At 58.7% G+C, this 21364-nt stretch overlaps 1 protein-coding gene across 4 annotated transcripts; it reads left to right on the top strand.

Moving 5' to 3' along the window:
• The first annotated feature begins 5820 nt into the window (after nt 1-5820).
• On the top strand, nt 5821-20485 carry CAMSAP3 (calmodulin regulated spectrin associated protein family member 3). 4 transcript variants are annotated; one of them, XM_057541038.1, is made up of 19 exons: nt 5821-6066; nt 11515-11768; nt 12068-12190; nt 12272-12367; nt 12551-12583; nt 13455-13502; nt 13762-13900; nt 14508-14647; nt 14734-14827; nt 14907-14961; nt 15112-15185; nt 15499-15568; nt 15705-17109; nt 18297-18436; nt 18515-18771; nt 19124-19223; nt 19598-19710; nt 19789-19907; nt 19993-20485. In XM_057541038.1, the coding sequence occupies exons 1-19, from the start codon at nt 5919-5921 to the stop codon at nt 20296-20298; spliced, it is 3714 nt and encodes a 1237-aa protein (XP_057397021.1). In that variant the 5' UTR covers nt 5821-5918; the 3' UTR covers nt 20299-20485. The 4 variants fall into 4 exon arrangements, with proteins under 4 accessions (XP_057397021.1, XP_057397020.1, XP_057397023.1 ...); XM_057541037.1 differs by having other exon boundaries at nt 15654-17109; XM_057541040.1 differs by lacking the exon at nt 13455-13502 and having other exon boundaries at nt 15654-17109.
• Nucleotides 20486-21364: the final 879 nt, after the last annotated feature.

Here is a 21364-nt window from a genome sequence, read left to right as displayed (position 1 = left end):
TGTGGCTCACGGGCCCAGTTGCTCCGCGGCATGTGGGATCCTCCCAGACCAGAGCTCGAACCCGTGTCCCCTGCATTGGCAGGCAGATTCTCAACCACTGCGCCACCAGGGAAGCCCTATGTTTTGGTTTTTTGGCCACGAGCCATGTGGGATCTTAGCTCCCCAACCAGGGATTAAACCCTCACCCCCTGCATTGGAAGGTGAAGTCTTAACCACTGGACCACCAGGGAAATCCCCTTTAACCATTTTTAAAATTGAAGTATAGTTAATTTACAATGTTTTGTTAGTTTCATGTGTACAGCAAAGGGATCCAGTTGTACATATATACACACATATACATATATGTGTGTATATATGTATATTCTTTTTCAGATTTCTTTTCCATGTAAATTCTTTTTTTAATTAATAGACTTTTCTAGAACAAATTTAAATTTACAGAAAAATTGAGCAAATAGTACAGTTTCCATATAGTCTCTCCCCCAACACACACACATACAGTTTCCCCTATTAGTAACATCTTACACTGGTCTGGGACTAGTGAACCAATATCAATACATTATTATTAACTAAAGTTCACGCGTTATTCATATTCCTTCGATTTTCCCCGAATGTCCTCTTTCTGGTCCAGGATCGCACATGATATTTAGTTGACACGTCTCCTTAGGTTTCTCTTGGCTGGAACAGTTTCTTGAGCTTCCCTTGTCTTTGATGACCTTGACAGTTTTGAGGATTATGGTCAGGTATACAGGAGGGAGCCTCTCAACTGGAATTTTTTTTAATATTTCCCTCATGTTTAGACTAGGGTTATGGGTTTGGGGGGAGAGAGATCACAGAGGTAAAGTGCCATTTTCATCACAACATCTCAAGAGTACATATTATGACTTTGGTGTTGACCTTAATCACCCAGCCAGGTGATGTAGTGTGTTTGGCAGTTTTCTCCACTGAAAAGTTATTCTTCCCCCCCGCCCTGCCCCCTTTACTCACTGTTCCTTTTGGAAGGAAATCACTGTGTGCAGATCTAACCATCCCTCAGGGTGAAGCACCTACATAAATTATCTGGAAACCTTCCATACCTGTCCTTCATTTGTTAATGTATTCGATCATTTCTTTGTATCAGTGCAAGCTCATGGACATTTATTTCATTCCTGGAGTTACAATCCAATACTATATTAATTTTTTTGTTCACATGGCTCTGGCTTTGGCCATCGGGAGCTCTTTCAGTTGGCTCTTGTGGACCCATAATATACCCCCATCCTTGATCCTTGTCAGCTGTTCCTTGGTTTCTGGCACTATGCATGTCTTTTTCTTATTTGGCCTCACCGCGCGGCTTGCGGGATCTTAGTTCCCCGACCAGGGATTGAACACATGCCCTCTGCAGTGGAAGCGTGGAGTCCTAATTACTGGACCCCCAGGGAAGTCCCATGCATGCCTTTTTCAATCTTATTTTCCTATTGAAATTCATTTTTATTGCATTTTAGGGATTGGGGGAAAAAATTGGTCTGCACTGGCAAGAATTTGAGAAGCACTCCAAAACCTTCCAGCATCTTCCTCTATGTCCTTCACTCACACCCAGCTACAATGACCCATCCCGAGCGCCAAGCTTGTGCCTGCCCCAGAGCCTTTGCCCTGGCAGCTCTCTCTGCCTGGAATGCTCTCCCTCCAACTGTTCCGGGTCATCATTCCTGTCTCTGCCCATCTCCCTCTCCTCAAAGAAGCCTCCCTGTTCCGAACTAAAGCAGCGCCACCCTGGTTATCTCCAGTACACTCGCTTTGTTTTGTTACGATCCCAATAGTTTGTCCCTTTCTGAAATGATGTCTTTGATGTATTTGTTTATTGCCTCTAAATGGGAGTGTCATAAGGACAGGGACAACCCTGGGCATGCACAATAGTGTTTTGGTTTTTAAAAACATTATTTTGAAATATGTTAGAAATGTTTCCCTGAGGTCCCTGGGGGTCTGATAATAATCTCCCTCTACTCTGGCCAAACTTCAGAGGGGCCACCATGCGATACTGTCGGGTTGAGGGGGACAGAAACAGTGGCCATACCTGAATCCCATCACCACAGCTTGCTTTGGGCTAGAGGCACAGAGAGGGGACCCCCAACCCTCCTCCTCTGCTCTGAGATCCCCACAACTACAGGCCTTACCCAACCCCATTTGAAGGTCATAGATATTTAGAGAAGGTGGGCCAGCCTCGGGATGGAAGTCTCAGCGGGTGGAACTTGGATCCAGGTGACTTGGGCTCAAAGCCTCCTTCCATTCTCCTTGCCATGTGACTTCCGGGCTCTTGGCTTCAGTTCTTCTGTCTATAAAATGGGTATAATACTCACTATGCTGGGGTGGCGGTGAGGATTAGATGAGATTGTGCTGGGCATATAATACTCTCGAAAATTGTTACCTGGTAGCATGATCCCCGAAGTGCACACACGTGCAGAATTTTGCAGATGACTTTTTGGGGGTTCATACAGTTCCCTAAACCTAGTCCTGAACCCTTGACCTATAAAGCCTCTAAGTCATCCCCACCCCCAGCTTAATAAAACCAGGGCCCATCGAATGAGTTAGGAGGCTTGAGAGCCAGGCCCCCGTGTGAGCGAGGAGGCTGGAAGCAAAGATGCCGGGAAGACGAAAGGGGACGGCGGGGAGGGGGCCACCCGGTGCACACAGGGGAGCCAGTGTGTCCGGAGCTGCCTGGGCCCCAGGAACAGGCCCCCGGGGAGAGGTGGGACGTCGATTCCAGCAGGCGTGGGTGGGGCGGTCCAGCCCAGCAAGGCATTCCAGTCCGGCCGGTGTGGGGCTGGGCTCCAGGAGGCCCCCGGCTCCTGCTCTGACGCCGCCGGAAGTCCCCTGGCTCTCGCCTCCGAGGACGGCTGAGTGCCTGCGGGGAACCTCCCAAGGCGAGAAAACCTTTGCCTGCGTGGTCACAGCGCGTCCCCCGGCGGAGAGTGCCAGCAAGCGGCAGGCACCGTCTTCACCCATGTTTGCCCTTGGGGTTCACAAAGGTCACGAGAATCTCCCCAGGGAAAGCAAACACACGTGTGAGCCGGCAGGACACGCCACGCTCCCAGGAGGCGATGGGCACGAAGGCATGCCCTTTCCCGCCATGTCGCCTCCCCATGCCCTGAGCCCCAGATCCCCCGACAGAGCCGCAGATGGGGACACAGAAGCCCAGTGCGAAAAGGACTTGTCCAGGTCTTTCGCGGGGGGCGCTGGGACACGGGCCAGGGCACACGCACCACACACATCCCACACGTGCGCTCAAACACATCTACACTGGCCCCTTGGTGCGTGCGCCCACACCTGCTCCTGCACGGGCACATCCAGACAGGAGGGCCCACGCCCCAGCTCCCCTGCTTCAGGCACACCCACCCGCTGCCCCGCACCATGACACCCACACCTCAAACACGCCTGTGCAATGCATGTGGGATGGGGATGGGGAATTTCTACAAAGGCTGGGGCTCAGGGGCCACCATGGGTGGGGGGGAGGGGTGGTTCTCAGGAGCCTGACTTCCTGTAGTGATTTCTCATCTCATAAAAATTTTTTTTCATTTACTTTCTTTTTTAAATTAATTAATTAATTATTTTTGGCTGCGTTGGGTCTTTGTTGCTGCACGCAGGCTTTCTTTAGTTGTGGCGAGCGGGGGCTACTCTTCGTTGCGGTGCGCGGGCTTCTCATTGCGGTGGCTTCTCGTTGCGGAGCATGGGCTCTAGGCACGCCGGCTTCAGTAGCTGTGGCACACGGGCTTCAGTAGTTGTGGCGCGCGGGCTTGGTTGCTCCGTGGCGTGTGGGATCTTCCCGGACCAGGGCTCGAACCCGTGTCCCCTGCACTGGCAGGCGGATTCTTAACCACTGCGCCACCAGGGAAGCCCTCATCTCATAGAATTTTATACAGTCAAGAAAACACTGTTCTGTGTGTGTGTGTATAGATTGAAACCCCCACCGTAGTTGTAAAAATTCACCCATGTGGTCTCACTTATATATGACATACAAGTGCATCTAGATGCACACAAATACTTACCCTTACACACCCACAAAGCCATTCAAAACACAACTCCTTACACATGTACACCTACTCACACACTACAGCCATATGTTCACAACCAGGCACCCATAAATGCACTTACACATAAAGAGATACGTTCAGATACTCAGTTTACATTCAGAAACCAGATACACAGACTCATACATGTGCACCTTGTCAAACTCACACTCACAGATCCGTGCAAATATCCACAAATCCACACAGATGTAAACACCAGCTTCACACACACAAATACACAAAATACACTCAGCGATACATGTCAACAAATAAACAGATAACATATAAACCCAAACACATACGTACACTTATTATACACACGAAACTACACTCAGGTATACACATCGGGACATACGCAAGGACCTAACACTCACAAACACAAACACTTGTGCATTCACAATTACACACAGTTAAGAGGCACACAGTAGATATCTTGACAAAAAAACACCATGGAACACACAAGCATATATTGAATATCCACAAATAGAGGCTCAGACATTTACAAGTATACCAGGTAACATCCACACAGTTGCATCATGTACACAAATATATTCTCTCTCTCACACACACACACACCTCCATAGTGACGTACACAATCAAGCTCATACCACACATAGATTTGCTCACACAAATATGCAGTTCTTAGAGAAATAGGCACACTTGCACTCTCATAAATGCATCCAGAAATGGACATTCTTCCACAATTATACCCACTTCCACTGTTTACACACCCTGTCACACCACCTTAGCTCACACCATATACCCAAACACAGTCACCCACAAATACACTCACATGTAAATACACATATATGAGCAAAACACATTCCACAATCGCTCCCCCCACACACACCCGTGTGCACACAGTCATACTCATAGACTCATATACAAATGCACTTAGATACAAATTCATCATCCTCACTTACACACAATCGGAGCCCGGCCCCCAACAAATTCTGTTGATGCCACAAATGCACACACACACCTTTGCAAATATACCCAGTAACAGCCATTCAACCACACTCACAGATACAAGCAGTCACACTCCTGCATAATTACACACACTCTCAATTTCTCGCACATACTCCTTCATTGACATTCGTCACACCCTGACACAAAAGAGAAGTACATTCAGATGCTCGCAAATAGGCAAACTCACAAATGCACTGACAAAACACAAATACACACACACTCCTGAATCCTCAGGACACCAACACCTACACAACACAGATCCTTGTACACACAACACACATGAAAAACAAGGACACCCAAACGCGCGCGTTGTCACACTCGCACAGATACGGACACGCAGACACCCTCACACTCAACACCCTCCTTTGCCACCCAAACACGTCCAGAGATGCACACACTGATGCGAACACAGACACACGTTCTTGCACGCTCACAAGACACAATGAGAAACAGGTGCACACGCGCGCGCGCTGCCTCCAGGCCGGGAATGACAAGCTCACGCTCACATCTAAGGAAACACTTCGGCAGGCACACACGCCCGCAAGCAGAGGGTCCCTCATCCTCCCCGGCGCGCGCGCGCACACACAGGCGCGCGCGCGCACACACACTCCTCCGCAGCCTCCCCCGCCAGCACCGCAGTCTGGGCCCGCCCCACCCTGCGGCGGCGAGGGGCCGGGAGAGGCGAGGGGACAGGGTCGGGGGCCAGGCCCGGGGGCGGGGCGCACCTGGGCTCCGCCCCGGGGCGGGGCCGACGCAGCGTCGCGAGCGCGAGCGGCCGCACCTGGCTCGCCTGCGGCCGCGGCGGTGACGGTGGTGGTGACGGCGGGCCCGGCCCGGGTGTTAGCGCGGCGCAGCCCAGCCCAGCTCAGCCGGAGCGAGCGCAGAGCCGGTGCCCGCAGCCCCGGCGCCGCCATGGTGGAGGCGGCGCCCCCCGGGCCCGGGCCGCTGCGGAGGACCTTCCTGGTGCCCGAGATCAAATCGCTGGACCAGTACGATTTCTCGCGGGCCAAGGCGGCGGCCAGCTTGGCGTGGGTGCTGCGGGCCGCGTTCGGGGGTGCAGGTACCAGGCCGGGGGAGAGGGGGCGGCAGGTGCGGGGGGCGGGGCGCCGCGCCGGGGAGGCCGGGGCCGTGGGAACAATAGCGCCGGTCGCCGGGGGTCCCCGGGCCCGGGCCCCTGCGCGCCGGGCCTCTGGGCTTCCTGCTCGGCCCAGGCGGTGGACTTTGCCCGGCTGGCTGCGGGAGCGCGGTGGGGGTGGGGCCGGCGGCCCAGCTCCGCGCCGGGACCCGGGCGTCCCGGCCCCCAGGTGACCCGGGCAGGTTGTGCGGGCCGAGTGGTGTCTCCCACTGCGGGCCTCGCCTGGCCGCCCTCCCCCCCCTTTACACACTCACATCGTGCGCGCCCGCGAGGACCCCCGCCCCCGTCCAGCCCGGACGCACACCCCGCGTCGGCCCTGCCTGCTCTGCGGGCGGTAAGGGGAGCGGGAAGCCCCTGTTTCGCCTCCACGGCCCCGGCCGGCGGCTGGCAGCTGTGACTTATTGCCCCATTTTGCTTAGGAGGCGGGCGAGCCCAGCAGAAGGGAAATGGCTTATCCAAGATCGCCGGGGGGTGGGGGCCCAGGTGCAGGGCCTTCTCCCACTTCCTCCCCCCGGTCCACGTGTGTGAAGAACTCAGGCCATCCCACCGGGGAGGATGCGAATGGGTCCCTAGGATTTGCGGCCCAGGGAAGGCTCAGTAATGGCCCCATGCCAGAGCTGAGAGTCAGGGCCTGGCCGTGGGGAAGACGAGTTAATTAATTACGGTCTGGGCCTTCTGGGGGGACGCCCTGCCCTCCCACTGGTCCTGCCCACTGGTCTTGGCACCAGCTGAGCTCAGCCCATCCTCCCTTCAGTGGCCTTCCCAGATCAACCTGTTCTGGGTGTGGGTCTTGGTGACAGCTGTCCGTCTCCTGGTTCCGCCTGAGCCTGTCTTTCTCCCAGTCTCTTTCCCTGCACCCTCCCAAGCAGGGTCCACTCTGGGACTCACCTACCCACAAGGATCTGCTTGAGAAAGGGGGTGGGGGGTGGGGGATGGTTGGCGGGGAGAGACCCAGGTCTGCCCCAGCCCCTCGCATCCCAGGTTATGAGGCCCCAGAGGACTCAACTTTGAGAATCAGAATTGGCTTTGAGTCCCACGCTCCACCAGAATGTGGACGAATTAACCCAATTCTCTAAGCTTCTGTTTAGTCCTCTATAAAAGAAGGCATTTGTTCACTTTGTTATCCATTTCACAAATGTCTGCGGGGCACCCACTAAGTGCCAGGGCAGTGCTGGGGTGATTGGGGTCCCAGTTCCTTCTTTCACAAGGTGAGGGAGACTGAGCACAGCATTATTCTGTTTCTGGCACACAGTACATACTAAGTGGTTGTTGCTATTCCTGCTGCCGCGACCAGTGGTATTTTTATTAATGATAATATTATTCATCATCTGGTCAGGGGACAGAAGAGAAATGACTATTCCATTTCCCAGAAAGAAAAGTCAGGTCCCTGGGGGATGCCCTGACTCACCCGGTTCTGTTCTCACTGACCCAGCTCCCCTGCGTTGTGTGACATCCTCCCCGAAGTTCACGTTGCATCTGTCCCCCACCCACATTCTCTAAACAGAGGGGGACTGAGGAAGGTGGGACCCCAGGCTCTGAGCGGGAAGTGGGGAGCAGAGCCCTGCTTGGTTCATGAACTCTGGGACTCTTTACTGATGCCTGTTGGGTGCCAGGCCAGTGCTGGGCGCTCAGGATGGAGAGACGAGGATGAGACTTGAAACCAGATCATTGCTGCTTAGAGTGATAAAGTCGGTGATGTCCAGTTAATGTTGAGGCGTGCTGCGGGCCTTCCAGTGAGCAGGCTGGGGGAGGAAATCCCTGAAATCTTCCAGGGAGGGGAGGAGAAAGGAAGGCTCCCAAGAGGAGGGAGCATTTGAACCTTGAAGGGTGTGTAGGAGTTTGCCAGGGGGAGGAGACCAACAGCGAGTTCTCCGAGAAGAGTGTACAGGTCCCAGTGGTGGCCAGGAGTGGCCAGGGAGATGAGGGAGTCTGGTGCAAGTGATGAGGGCCTCTCAGGCATTGGATGGGGAATCTGAGGGCCCTGGGGAGCCATGGAAGGTGTTTGGGGACTGACCAGATGAGATCAGATACGCAGTTGCCCCAGGGGAATAACGGCTGTGGGAAGGGGTAGTTCTGATGGCCCCAGGGTACAGGCGTGAAGAGGCTGAGCAGGAATGCAGGTTAGTGGGCTCCACAGAACTCAAGCTCAGAGAGCTTTATGCAAGTTTGGGAAACACCACATGCAGTCCCTTAGGCCGCCAGAACCTCCAGGTGATGCTTAGGGAAGTAGGGTTCCATCGGCTCTGCCCCTTACTAGCTCTGTGATCTTGGCCAAGTCATCTTAGCTCTCTGGGCCTGTACAACAGATAAGAATAAGTCTCGGAATAATACAATGAGCAAATGCACACAAGGCGGTGGTGGTGGTGGTCCAAGGGCTAGCTGCGCTTTAGCTGTGCCGTCCAGTGTGGTAGCCACGAGCAACGTGTGGCCGGTCTGAATTGCGAGGTGCTGTAAATGTAAAATACACAATGGCTTTGGAAGACTTTGTACCAAAAAAAAAAAAAAGTGAAATATCTCGTTAATAATGTTTTTATGTTGATGACGTGTTGAAATGATGATAGTTTGGATATATATTGGGTGAAGTATATTACTAAGTTAATGTTACTTGTTGCTACTTTTTTAATGTAGCAACTAGAAAATTTTAAACTTCCTGTGTGGCTCACATTCTATTCCTATCGGACAGGACTGCTGTACAGTAAATGCTCAATAGAACACTTTATAGTATAGAGCGGTGGTCCTCAGCCAAAGATGAGTTTGTCACTTAAGGGACATTTGGCAGCGTCTGGAGACATTTCTGGTTGTTGCTACTTGAGAGGACAGTACTCTTGGCATCTAGTAAGGAGAGACCAGGGATTCTGCTAAACATCTTAACAATGCACAGGACAGCACCCCCCCCCCGCCCCAATTCCCCACACCTCAGCCCCACTAAACACAAAATTATCCAGCCCCAAATGCCAATTGTGCCGAGGTGGAGACAGACTGGTGTAAAGTAAGGAAGGACTTGATAAACATTAGCTATCGGTAGCTCTAGCTCAAGTTGTCATCTTCAAGGCCCTGACAAGCCCTGCAGGAAAGAAACTTTAATTTTGCCGATGGGAGCAGGAAGCAACCGGGAGCTGGAGAGAGGAGGAGGAGGGTTTGGCTTCAGGGGATGCCAGGAGCTGAAACCAGATGACTGATTGGATGTTGGAGGTTGGGGGGGGGGAGAGAGGAGAGATGGTGATCTCTCACTGTGATGGGAACAGAGAGAGGGAGCACATTTGGAGTAAGACGCTGAGCATGATGGGCGATGCCTGGGCTGCGGCAGGTGGCAGTGCTCAGATGGCCGTAGAAGCCATCATAGTAGCGGGGGCAAGTCCATAGACAGGGCTGCTCAGACAGAGCTGTTGGGAGCCCAGCATCAAAGAGGCATGTCAGGAGGTGGCCTGGCTTGAGTGGTGGGAGAGAGAGAAAAAGATGCCAGGGGGAGGAAGTTTTCCGGAAGAAGGAGGTACTCGGCAGAGAGCCCAGGCAAGATAGTGGGCGTTGGAAGGCCACTGCTGGCCTTGGGGAGGCCGGGAGCTAGGAGGGCAAGGGCAGATCAGGGAGGTTGGGACGGGCGTAGGGTGGAAAGAAAGAAAACCTGGAGAACTTTTTTTTTTTTAATTGAAGTGTAGTTAATTTACAATGTTGTGTTAGTTTCAAGGGTACAGCAAAGTGATTCAGTTATACATATATATATTCTTTTTCAGATTCTTTTCCAGTATAGGTTATTACAAGATAATGAGTATAGTTCCCTGTGCTATACAGTAGGTCCTTGTTGTTTACCTGTTTTATATATGGTAGTGTGTATATGTTAATCCCAAACTCCTGATTTATCTCCCCCGCCCATCATTTTTGGTAACCCTAAGTTTGTTTTCTATGTCTGTGAGTCTATTTCTGTTTTGTAAATAAGTTCATTTGTATCATTTTTTTTAGATTCCACATATAAGTGATATCATATGATATTTGTCCTTGACTGACTTCACATAATATGATAATCTCTAGGTCTGGAGAACTCTTCTTTCAAGGGGCAGAGAGATGGCCCAACTCTACACAGGGTTTGGGTATTAAGTAGGAAGGTCAAGTGTGAGTTTAGGGGGTAGGAAAAGAGCGGGGGGGGGGGTGGGCAAGGAGGGGCTGAAAGCCAGGGTGCCTGGGTCCTTGTAGGTGAGGGCAGGGGCCTCTGGAGAGCATCGCTGTGAATTCAGGCACCTGAGGAAGGCCTGGTACGACACGTTCAAATGTTTTTAAGCAGTAGAATCCTGCCCCCTCCCATCCTTTCAAACACACGCAGAACCCCAGTATACAAAGCAGCAGGTCTGATTGGGATGAGCTGGGGCCTCCCTGGAAGACCCGTAAGAGTACATCCAACCGCGCTGGCCTCTGTTGCCTCCTGTCTGCCTCCCAGATCTTCCTGGCGGCTTATTCTGACCTTTCTCCTCCCCACCCTTGGGTCCCACTTGGTTGGGGCTCTGCCACCCCTCCTCGCTCCACATGGGGCTTCCTCAAGCCTCTTCCTACGCTGCCCCTGTTTCAGGGTTTCTGTGGCTGCCTCAGCCCCAGCCCCTCCTGTACCCGCATCTCAGCCACCACCCTCTTTCCCTTGCCTTCCGCCTCCCTCTGTCTCTCTTCCCCCTCACTCCCAATGGGGCCCTGGGTGCCTCTCCCCGCCTCCCCTTCAGTCACCAAGCTCAGGCCATTCACCCCCCCACAAAGTGTCTGCAGTCTGCCCCCCTCCCCCATGGCATGCCCTGCCAGCCAGCCCCCCACTCCACAGCTCATCCCAGCCCCTGCTTAAGGCCTCGGTTTGAATCCCAGTCCAGAGCTGTGTGGCCTTCTTGGTGCCTAGGTTTCCTCATCTGTAAAGCGGAGTTACCACGTGTGCCTGGCTGCTTCTTCCGAGGGTTGCCTTAAGGCAAAGCGAGTCCGTGGGGGTGGTGTAGGGCACCCAGGGAGATCGATTAAGTTACATTGTCCATTGTCGTGCAGTCCTTAGGTGAGGGCGAGAGGGGTGGCTACAAGACCCCGCCCATCTGGCCTCCGCCGCCTCTCCTCCGGGTCCGAGAGCACGCCAGCTCCCCGAGGCACGTGCTCTCTCCCACCTCCTCGCCTTTGTATGCAGACCCTCTGCCTGGAGCACCGTCACCCCTTCCTCCGGCAAACTCCCCCACACCTGCGCCTCGTGTCTCAGCCCAGGTGCCCTATTCTCCGGTCCCGGTTCCATCCTCCCTGGTCCACACCCGCAACGACCCCCCCCCTTTAATTGGGTCCATGTAATTGTATGTATGCGGAGGGGTTATGTCCGGTGGCCCTGACCCGCCATGATCCACCTCCCCCTCCTCGCCCCGGCAGAGCATGTGCCCTCGGAGCTGTGGGAGCCCTTCTACACCGACCAGTATGCGCAGGAGCACGTGAAGCCCCCGGTGACGCGGCTGCTGCTCTCGGCTGAGCTCTACTGCCGGGCCTGGCGCCAGGCGCTGCCGCAGCTCGAGACACCCCCCAGCCCCTCTGCGCTACTGGCCCTGCTGGCGCGGAGGGGCATGGTGCCCGCGCTGCCCGAGCGCCCGGTGCAGGAGGCCGACCTGAGGCACCAGCCTATCCTCATGGTAGGCCACGCCCCTACCTCGTTAGGTCCCGCCCACCAGGCCTGGCTCCTCCCCTCATGGCTGCTCCCACCAGGCCAGGCTCCTCCTACCAAGCCTGGCGCCTCCCAAAAGGCGCTAACTCTGGCTCCTGAGGACTTGCCTACCCGGCCCACCAGATCCCTAAGGCCTAGTTTGTAACCTCAAAGCTTGGACTGCCTCCCAAGCCCCTCCCACTTCGAGCCCCTCCCACCGCCAGGTTCTTCCTCTTTCTTCTCCCTGGGAGGCGCTCTGGTCTCACCCTTCAGCTCTTGCCTCCACAGGGAGCCCACCTCGCTGTCATTGATGCCCTCATGGCTGCCTTCGCCTTTGAGTGGACAAAGACACTGCCTGGTCCCTTGGCCCTGGCCAGCTTGGAGCACAAGCTCCTTTTCTGGGTGGACACGGTAGGTGGGGCTTGGGCCAAGGTGGGCTGGCGGGGGCCAGGATCACCCAGTGACTGGAACTGACCTCTCCCTGCTCCCCAGACCATCCGGCGGCTGCAGGAGAAGACGGAGCAGGAAGCTGCCCAGAGAGCATCTCCCACGGCCCCTGCCGATGGGGTGGCCCCAGCGCAGACTTCGGTGAGCCTGGGGCGATGGATGGAAGGAAGGAAGGAAGGGCGGACCCTCGAGGGCTGGGTGGGCAGGTTGGAGCTGTGCCTCGAGGCCGTTCCTGCACTGGGGGTGCTGGAGGTGACTCTCTCTCTCTCTGCCCTCTCCCCTCTGCCACCCCTGCCACTCTCCTCTCTGCCTCTCTGGCATCAGTGTCCCACACGCTGGTACTGGAAGCTGGTTCCTGTAAGTGGGGCTGTTTCTCCGCCCCGTCTGCCTGCCCCGCTTGTCGCTGTCTGTCTGTGTGTCTGTTTCTGCCTGCCTGTCCTGCTCCCTCTCCTATCTCTCCCCAGATATGAGCAAAGGAAGTAGGACCCCAGCCCTGGGGGGACAGAGAGAAACCCTTTGGGAACCAAGGGAAGGGGGGAATCTCTGCTGTTCCTGAAAGGACAGACTTCTCCCCGGTACATGACTCACCTCCCAGTAATCAAGAGGCTTGTCCACTTGAGCCAAGGTGGGGAGAGGGAGGACCCCAGACCGTCAGACACATGGATCTTGACCCCAACAGGCAGGGCACATGGAGAAGACCCCTCTAGCCAAGAGAAAGATCCTCAAACCCAAAAGAGGGTAGAAGAACCTTCCTAACTGAGACTCCAGCTTCCCTAAGGACAGCTCCCTGGTCTCAGTTTTGGGGGCAGTGGAGTGTCCATCCCTGAAGTGCAACAAGGGGAAAGTGACCACTGCAAGTGGCGGGGGTAGGTTTTGGGCTGAAGTCCCTGCCTTTGCTCACTTCAGGGCCTCCTTCCCCCCAACACTAGGGCCTGGGTTGGGGGTTCCTCTCCTGCCTTCCTGCTTCCTCTGCATCCCCTCCCCTAGCTGGGACCTGGGTCTTTTGTTGGGGGGAGAGGATTCCCTGCATGAGTGGCTGCTCTGTGGGGTCCCTCCTGGCTGGGAGGAGCTGGGGTCCCCAAAGCCAGCCAGGGCGCAGTCAGGGAGCTGGATGGCCAGGGCTCAGGACAGGGGTCAGGGCTATCTCCTCCCCCGCCGGAGGTGTGGTTGGGGGCCCAGCAAGTCAGCACCCCTCCCGCCCCGCTGACAGCTGCTCCTCTCCCCCCAGCACGCAATTGCCTTCTGTTTGAAGGAGTCGGGGAGCAAACCCCCCATGGTAACGTATCCCCCACCCCAGGGTCCCAGGAGTCCCTGTCCCCAGCCCCCGCTGCTGGCCTGGCTGCTCGCAGACACCTCCTCTGCCTCTTGCTGCTACCCTTCCCCTGCTCCAGGCTGGCCCCCCCACTCTGGCTCTGGGACCCCCGGCTTCACGCCCCCTCGTGGCGGAAACCCCAGGCCTCCCCGCCCAGCCTGCATGACTGCTGACCTGGGGGGGGCCAGCTTGACCTCTGACCTGACCCGGCTCCCACCCACAGATCCGATATCGCAAGGACCGCGCCGTGGCCCGACGCGCCCCCTGCTTTCCGACCGTGACCAGCCTCCAGGACCTGGCAAGTGGGGCTGCGCTGGCCGCCACGATCCACTGCTATTGTCCCCAGCTCTTGCGACTCGAGGGTGAGTGAATGCGCCTGAGCCAGACCCCGTCCTTGCAAGCCTGGCACCCAGGCATTGGCGTCTGTCCCCAGAGTAGTGCAGCGATTATAAGTGCAGCTCCCAGAACTGGCAGACCTGGGTTTGAACCTCTCTCTTCCCGTAATGAGCTGTGTGACCATGCACAAGTGTCTAAACCTCTCTGCGCTTTATTCAATTCACTCCTGCAGCAAATACTGATAGAGTACAAACTGCCAGATCCTGTTTTAGGTGCCAGAGATCCAGCCAGAACAATACAGACATGTTCCTGACCTCAGGCGGCTCACATCCTAGTTGGGAGAGAAAGACAATAAGTTCAAGAGGAATGTTCCGGATGTTAGGTGCTCTGAAGGGCACTGGGTAGTCAGGATTAGCTTTCTGAGTTGAGTTCTTGGGGGAGTAGCACTCCAGGTGGTGGGAACAGCAGATGCAAAGGCCTGAGGAACAGCCTGTCACGGTGCACACCTTGTGAAGGGGGCCTAGCCTGGCTCGTCAGAGGTCCTCTGTGCACGTTGGCTGCTGGGCCCCCGCTTCCCCGGGGCCCCATCCTCCTTCCCTTAGAGCTGGGGATGCAGGCATCCTGTCCTTACAGAGGTGTGCCTCAAGGACCCCATGTCTGTGGCGGACAGCCTGTACAACCTCCAGCTGGTGCAGGATTTCTGCGCCTCCCGCCTTCCTCGGGGCTGCCCGCTTTCTCTCGAGGACCTGCTTTATGTCCCACCGCCCCTCAAGGTAAGGCCATCTCGGGGCCCTGTGGGCCGAGGGGGGGTGTGTCGGGTGCCGTGCGCTGGTTGGCTGACCCTGCTTTCCACCTCCAGATCAACCTGATGGTGCTGCTAGCGGAGCTGTTCATGTGCTTTGAGGTGCTGAAACCCGACTTCGTGCAGGTCAAGGATCTGCCTGATGGTCATGGTGAGGCCCGACCCTGGGTCCGGGGGGCATGGGGGCGGGGGAGGCCAAGCCCTGCCTGACCCTCCGCTCTGTGCTGCAGCTGCCTCCCACAGGGCCACGGAGGCCTCCCCACCTCAGAACAACAGCGGCAGCAGGTACCACTCCCCTGTTGGGTTGAGACTACACAGCCACAATGGGCTCCTCCTCCTGCGGGGACGGGGAAGGGAGATGATCTGGTCTCCACTCCCAGGAGGGGCGAGGGAGGGGGAGAGGGGGCCCCTCGGCTGATGCGCATCTCTTGGCAGTTCTCCTGTCTTCAACTTCCGCCATCCACTCCTGTCGCACGGCAGCCCCCAGTCCCCACTCCGAGGATCCACAGGTGAGGGCAGGGAGATGGCTTGTCACTGGAGACCCCCATCCAAAGACCACCCCAGCTGACCTCATGTTGTCCCTCTAGACCCCTCCATTGGGTCCCTCTGGCACCTGAATGACTCCTTGGTGACACTCATTGGCCCCCACAGTGACCTCCCCAGTGGCTCAACAGGACCCCCTAGTGACACCACCCACAGTTATCCATCTGCATAATGACCCATCAGCGACTCACACATTGACAACCCGTGGCTGATGCCACCCAGGGTCCCCAGTGACCCCCCAGAGTGAGCACTGAGTGACCACTCACTGCCCCTCCCCAGGGTCGCTGAAGTCCTCCCCGTCCATGTCCCACGTGGAGGCCCTCGGCAAAGCCTGGAACCGTCAGCTCAGGTGAGCGCATCGCAAGGGCCCGGGCAGTGGAGCGGGTGGGGCCCAGGCTTGTCCCAGGGGCTGACCCCTCCCTCCGGCCGCCCAGCCGTCCCCTTTCCCAGGCCGTGTCGTTCAGCACTCCCTTTGGCCTGGACAGCGACGTGGATGTTGTCATGGGAGACCCCGTCCTGCTCCGCTCCGTCAGCTCAGACAGCCTGGGTCCCCCACGCTCCGTGCCTGCCCGGACCCCCACCCAACCACCCCCGGAGACTGGCGACCTGCCTACCATCGAGGAGGCCCTGCAGATCATCCACAGTGCCGAGCCCCGGCTGCTCCCGGATGGGGCTGCCGACGGCAGCTTCTACCTCCACTCTCCCGAGGGGTCCTCCAAACTGCCACTGGCTTCCCCCTACCCACCCGAGGGGGCCTCAAAACCACTGCCCGACGGGCCCACCAAAGCACCCACCTACTCGCCCCACCCCGAGGGCCTCTCGAAACCGTCTCCCTGCCTAGCGGGGGAGGTATCGAAACCGCCAGCCCTGTCTGAGGGCTCCCCGAAGGCGGCGGCTTCGTCCCCAGTGGCCAGCAACTCTGAAGTGAAGATGACCAGCTTTGCTGAACGCAAGAAGCAGCTGGTGAAGGCCGAGGCTGAGGCAGGGTCCCCGGCAGCCACCCCAGTGGCACCAGAGGCCCTGAGTTCGGAGATGAGTGAGCTTGGAGCCCGGCTAGAGGAGAAACGCCGGGCCATAGAGGCTCAGAAGCGACGGATCGAGGCCATCTTTGCCAAGCACCGCCAGCGACTGGGCAAGAGCGCGTTCCTGCAGGTGCAGCCGCGGGAGGCCGGCGGGGAGGCAGAGGCGGAGCCGGGCCTGGCCCCTGGTGGGGAGCGGCCGGCAGGCGAGGGCCAGGGTGAGCCGTCGCCACGGCCGAAGGCAGTGACCTTCTCGCCGGAACTGGGTCCGGCGCCCCCCGAAGGGCTGGGGGAGTATAACCGGGCGGTCAGCAAGCTGAGTGCAGCGCTGAGTTCGCTGCAGCGGGACATGCAGAGGCTCACGGACCAGCAGCAGCGGCTCCTGGCCCCGCCAGAGCCCTCCGGGCCCGCCCCGCCTCCCGCCGCGTGGCTCATCCCTGGTCCCACGACGGGCCCCAAAGCCGCGTCCCCCAGCCCCGCCCGGCGCGCTGCAGCTGCCCGGCGCAGCCCCGGGCCTGGCCCCAGCCCCACACCCCGGAGCCCGAAGCACGCGCGGCCGGCGGAGCTGCGGCTGGCGCCCCTGACGAGGGTGCTCACGCCTCCCCACGATGTGGACAGCCTCCCCCACCTGCGCAAGTTCTCGCCGAGCCAGGTGCCCATGCAGACGCGCTCCTCTATCCTTCTGGCGGAGGGGCCGCCTCCCGAGGAGCCCGCGGCCCGGCCTGGCCTCGTCGAGATCCCGCTGAGCAGCCTGGAAGAGCCCACGGCTGAGGATGAGGGAGACGGGAGCCCCCCTGGCGCTGAGGATTCCTTAGAAGAGGAGGCGTCTTCAGAGGGAGAGCCCCGGACCGGGCTGGGATTCTTCTATAAGGTGAGAGTCACCTGAGCAGGTGGGGGAGGGGCCGTGGGTGGATGGATGGATGGTCAGGGATGGGGGGTGTGGATGGGTGGGCGGGTGGCTAGACAGGTGGACGCATGGATAGGGCTTTCCCAGTGGATGGACCAACAGATGGAGCTGGTGGGGGAACAGAGGTGGATGGGTGGTTAGCCAGGCGGCGGCTGGCAGACAGACAAGGTGTGCATGTCCAGATGGACACATAGATGGGGTGGGTGGATAGACAGAGGGAGAGCAGGTAGTAGACAGTTGGACAGGGGTGGGCGGATGGATGGATGGGTGGGTGACGGACAGATGGACAGGAGTGGGTATACAGACAGATGGGGCTAGGGTCCTCTATGGCATCCCCTCCCTCCTGCTCCCTCCTTCATCCCCTACCGGCTCCCCTTCCTGACTCTTCCGTATCCAATCACTCTTCTTCCTGTTGGCATCCCCAGCCTGGGCCACCACCTCTTACCTGGACACCTGCAGTCACGTCCTGATTGGTCTCCACTGCCCACCCCTCACCACACACCAATCCCTGGCCATTTTCAACTGAGCGGTCAGCAAGATTTATTTAAAATGTAAATTGGACCTTGTCACCCCCTTATTTAAAACCCTTCTGTAGTTCCTCTTTGCTCTTAGAATAAAAGTCTTTCCCATGGCCGTAGGCTCTGCTCGCCCCTGACCTCATCCTATGGCATCCTCCCCAGCTCTGCATCCCAGCCACACTGGCCTCCCTGCTGTTCCACACCTGCTAGGCTTGTTCTGGCCTCAGGGCCTTTGCACTTGCTATTCGCGCTGCCCAGAATGCTCTCCTCACCGCTCACCCCTACCCAGTTCAGTCCTCATCATCGTTCTCCGAGGTTGCTTCCTCCGGGAGGCCCCTCTCTGTGTCCCCAGGCCAGGATAGGTCCCTCCCCACAATGTAGACTGACAGCAGCCTCTGCTGGTGTTCACCAGTGTTGGTGCAATACCTGATTGCCTTCCTCGCTGGGTTAAGCGCTTGGTGTGCCCAGAACCCAGCATGGGGCTGTGCGCACCGCAGGTGCCCACCCAGTGCCTTCAGACCAATTACAAAAACTCAAGGACAGGTGAGCGGCTGGCAGGCTGGGTCGACACAAGATCAGACTCCAGCCGAACCAGGGGAGGGACAGCCAGCTACACTCGGTGCCTGCCCCCAGGATGAAGACAAGCCCGAGGACGAGATGGCCCAGAAGAGGGCCAGCCTGCTGGAGCGCCAGCAGCGGCGGGTGGAGGACGCGCGGCGGCGGAAGCAGTGGCAGGAGGCTGAGAAGGAGCAGCGGAGGGAGGAGGCTGCCAGGTGAGGCTGGGCCCAGCCGGGGGAGCCCTGCCACTGGCGTGCCCACAGCCTGACCGCTGCAATCCCCTCAATCTGCAGGCTGGCCCAGGAGGAAGTAGCCCCTGCCGGCCGGGCCCCAGCCGAGGAGGAGGTGGGCCCCCGGCGGGGGGACTTCACGCGGCTCGAGTATGAACGCCGGGCCCAGCTGAAGCTGATGGACGACCTCGACAAGGTGCTGCGGCCCCGGGCGACGGGGAGCGGGGGGCCAGGCCGGGGCGGTCGGAGGGCCCCCCGGCCACGCTCCGGTTGCTGTGATGACTCGGCCCTGGCACGGAGCCCAGCCCGTGGCCTGCTGGGTGAGGCCCCCGTGGGTATGTGGGGCGGGCGGTGCAGGGTACGTCCGCAGGGCCGAAGCGTGGGCTCACAGGGGTCAAGGCTTCCACAGGGATGTGGGGCCACAGCGGGGTGAGGGCCATGGGCAGAGTTGGCCTGGGGTTCTCTCCACAGTGTAACAGGTGAAGGGCCGCTTCGCACAGCCTGGCGTGGTGGGGTGAGGTGGGGCGGCCATTCTCCAGCGAGGCCGCGCAGGGCGAGGGTCTTGGACAGGGCTGACCGCACATCCCTCCCCAGCCGCCCAGCTAAGGTCCCCTGGGCGAATGTGGAGGCGGGGGGACTCGGGGGGGCCTGACCCGCCGCCCTCTGCTCCAGGCTCTCGGCTCAGCAAAGTCTACTCCCAGTCCACGCTGTCTCTGTCCACCGTGGCCAGCGAGGCCCCTGGTAACCTCGGCGTGAAGAGGCCCACGTCTCGGTGAGTTTAGCCTGGGCGGGCAGGCGTCTGTGTCCCAGGTGGCCTCTCAGAGAGAGAGAGAGAGTGTGTGTGTGTGTGTGTGTGTGAGAGAGTGCCTTAGGCTGATAGGGCACGAGGGAGTGCATCTGCCACCAAAGATGCAAGGATGCACACCTGAGAGACGGGACCCGAGGTCGTGCCTCTCTGCTCCCGTGTTCAATGTGCCCGGGGCCGGAAGAGGGCCCTGCGTGGACTTGGTAGCCCAGATGATGTCAGTGGACACGTCCTGCCTGCTCGGCTGTGTCCTGGGCTCGCCCTTCCCGGGTCCCACCGCATACTGACTGGGAGGCTTCGTCCGCCGCTGACCGCACCCCACCCCACCCCTCCCCCCGCAGGGCTCCATCTCCATCCAGCCTCATGTCCCCAAGCCGCCTGCCTGGCAGCCGAGAACGTGAGTGGGAGAACGGCAGCAACGCCTCCTCCCCGGCCTCAGTGCCTGAGTACACGGGTAGGTGGGACTTTGGGGGGTGAGCACCGGGCCCCACCAGCACCCCACGTCGTCCCTGCTGACCGCCCCGCCCCCTAGGTCCGCGGCTGTACAAGGAGCCGAGCGCCAAGTCCAACAAGTTCATCATCCACAACGCCCTGTCGCACTGCTGCCTGGCGGGCAAGGTGAACGAGCCGCAGAAGAACCGCATTCTCGAGGTGGGCCTGGGGCGGGGCTGGGGCGTGGCGGCGGGCGGGTCGCCGGGGCCCTGCTGGCCTGGCTAACTGCTTCCGCCCCCGCCAGGAGATCGAGAAGAGCAAGGCCAACCACTTCCTGATCCTCTTCCGCGACTCAAGCTGCCAGTTCCGGGCCCTGTACACGCCGTCCGGGGAGACGGAGGAGCTATCGCGGCTGACGGGCTACGGCCCCCGGACGGTCACGCCCGCCATGGTGGAAGGCATCTACAAGTACAACTCGGACCGAAAGCGCTTCACCCAGATCCCCGCCAAGACCATGTCCATGAGCGTGGATGCCTTCACCATCCAGGGGCACCTCTGGCAGAGCAAGAAGCCCACCACTCCCAAGAAGGGCAGCAGCACCCCCAAATAGCCCCGTCCCGGGTGCTCCGCAGGCCGGGCCCCATGTGCTCTGGCCACCGCCCTCCTGGGGGACAGCCCAGAGGACAGTCCGTCGGTATGCCCGGGTCCTGTCTGTCCCCCCGTGACCTCGCCTGGGTGGGGCTGGAGTCCCCACCCCCTAACTTTGGTCCCGTCCTGCTGTGGGGGCTGAGCTGGGAGGTTCAGGGACTCAGGGCTCAGCTCAGTCCCCCGTCTGTCCTCCCCACCTTCTCGAATAAAGTAAATTAAAGAGAGCTCGACTGCTGGCGTCTCCCCGAGGCTGGCTGGGGTGCCCGGTGACATCTCTGCCCGAGACGGGTTCCCACACTCGCCGGCTGTTCCCTGTCTCCCGTTCCCTCTTAAACCTGCTCCAGCCTCTCCTCTGCCCCCTCGACACGACCCGCCCCCCAGGGCCCCGTGGCCACTTCCCAGCTGCCTCTTAACTGACTTCTGGGCACCTGAGGCCTCTGGCCAGCCCTCCCCGCCCCGCTTGCTTCACTTTTCTCCTCAGTGCGGCTGTTATTATCGGCCCCTCCTGGCATTTGGTCCTTGGCCAACTGCTAAACGTGATCTCTCCTCCAGCTGTCTGCCTACGTTTCTAGGCTCCGTGACCGCCTCTGGGCCAGGGGTTCCTGTTTCCCTCCTCTGAGCTCCACGTCCAAGGGTCTGGTTGCCGCCTTGGCATGGCCGCTGGGCGTCTCAGGTGGAGGAGCTACATCACAAGCTCGAGCCGGGCAGAGCTCGGGTCTCCCTGCAGCTCAGCCTCTCCAACGCCACCGGATCCCGCACATTCTCCTCCCGAGGGCCTCTCTGGCTCGCTCGCCTCTCTCTGTCCCCGTGACTGCACCCCCAGTCACCTCCTGCCACAAGCCGGTCCCCACAGCAGCCTGCCTGGCCTGTTCAGGGCACAAATCTGATTAAGTCCCTGAATGCTTAAAATCCTTTACTAGCTTAGAGCCCGCTAATGGCTTCCCAGAGCTTAGGACTAAGGACCACACCTAGGCCACGGCCCATGGCTGAGGTCTGGCTCCTGGCAGCTGTCCAGGGAGAGAAGCGCC

This window comes from Balaenoptera acutorostrata, chromosome 2, assembly GCF_949987535.1.
Source record: "Balaenoptera acutorostrata chromosome 2, mBalAcu1.1, whole genome shotgun sequence".
NCBI classification, from domain to species: domain Eukaryota; kingdom Metazoa; phylum Chordata; class Mammalia; order Artiodactyla; family Balaenopteridae; genus Balaenoptera; species Balaenoptera acutorostrata.
Note: the sequence above shows the minus strand (reverse complement) of the source record. Positions and strands in the feature narration are given on the sequence as shown.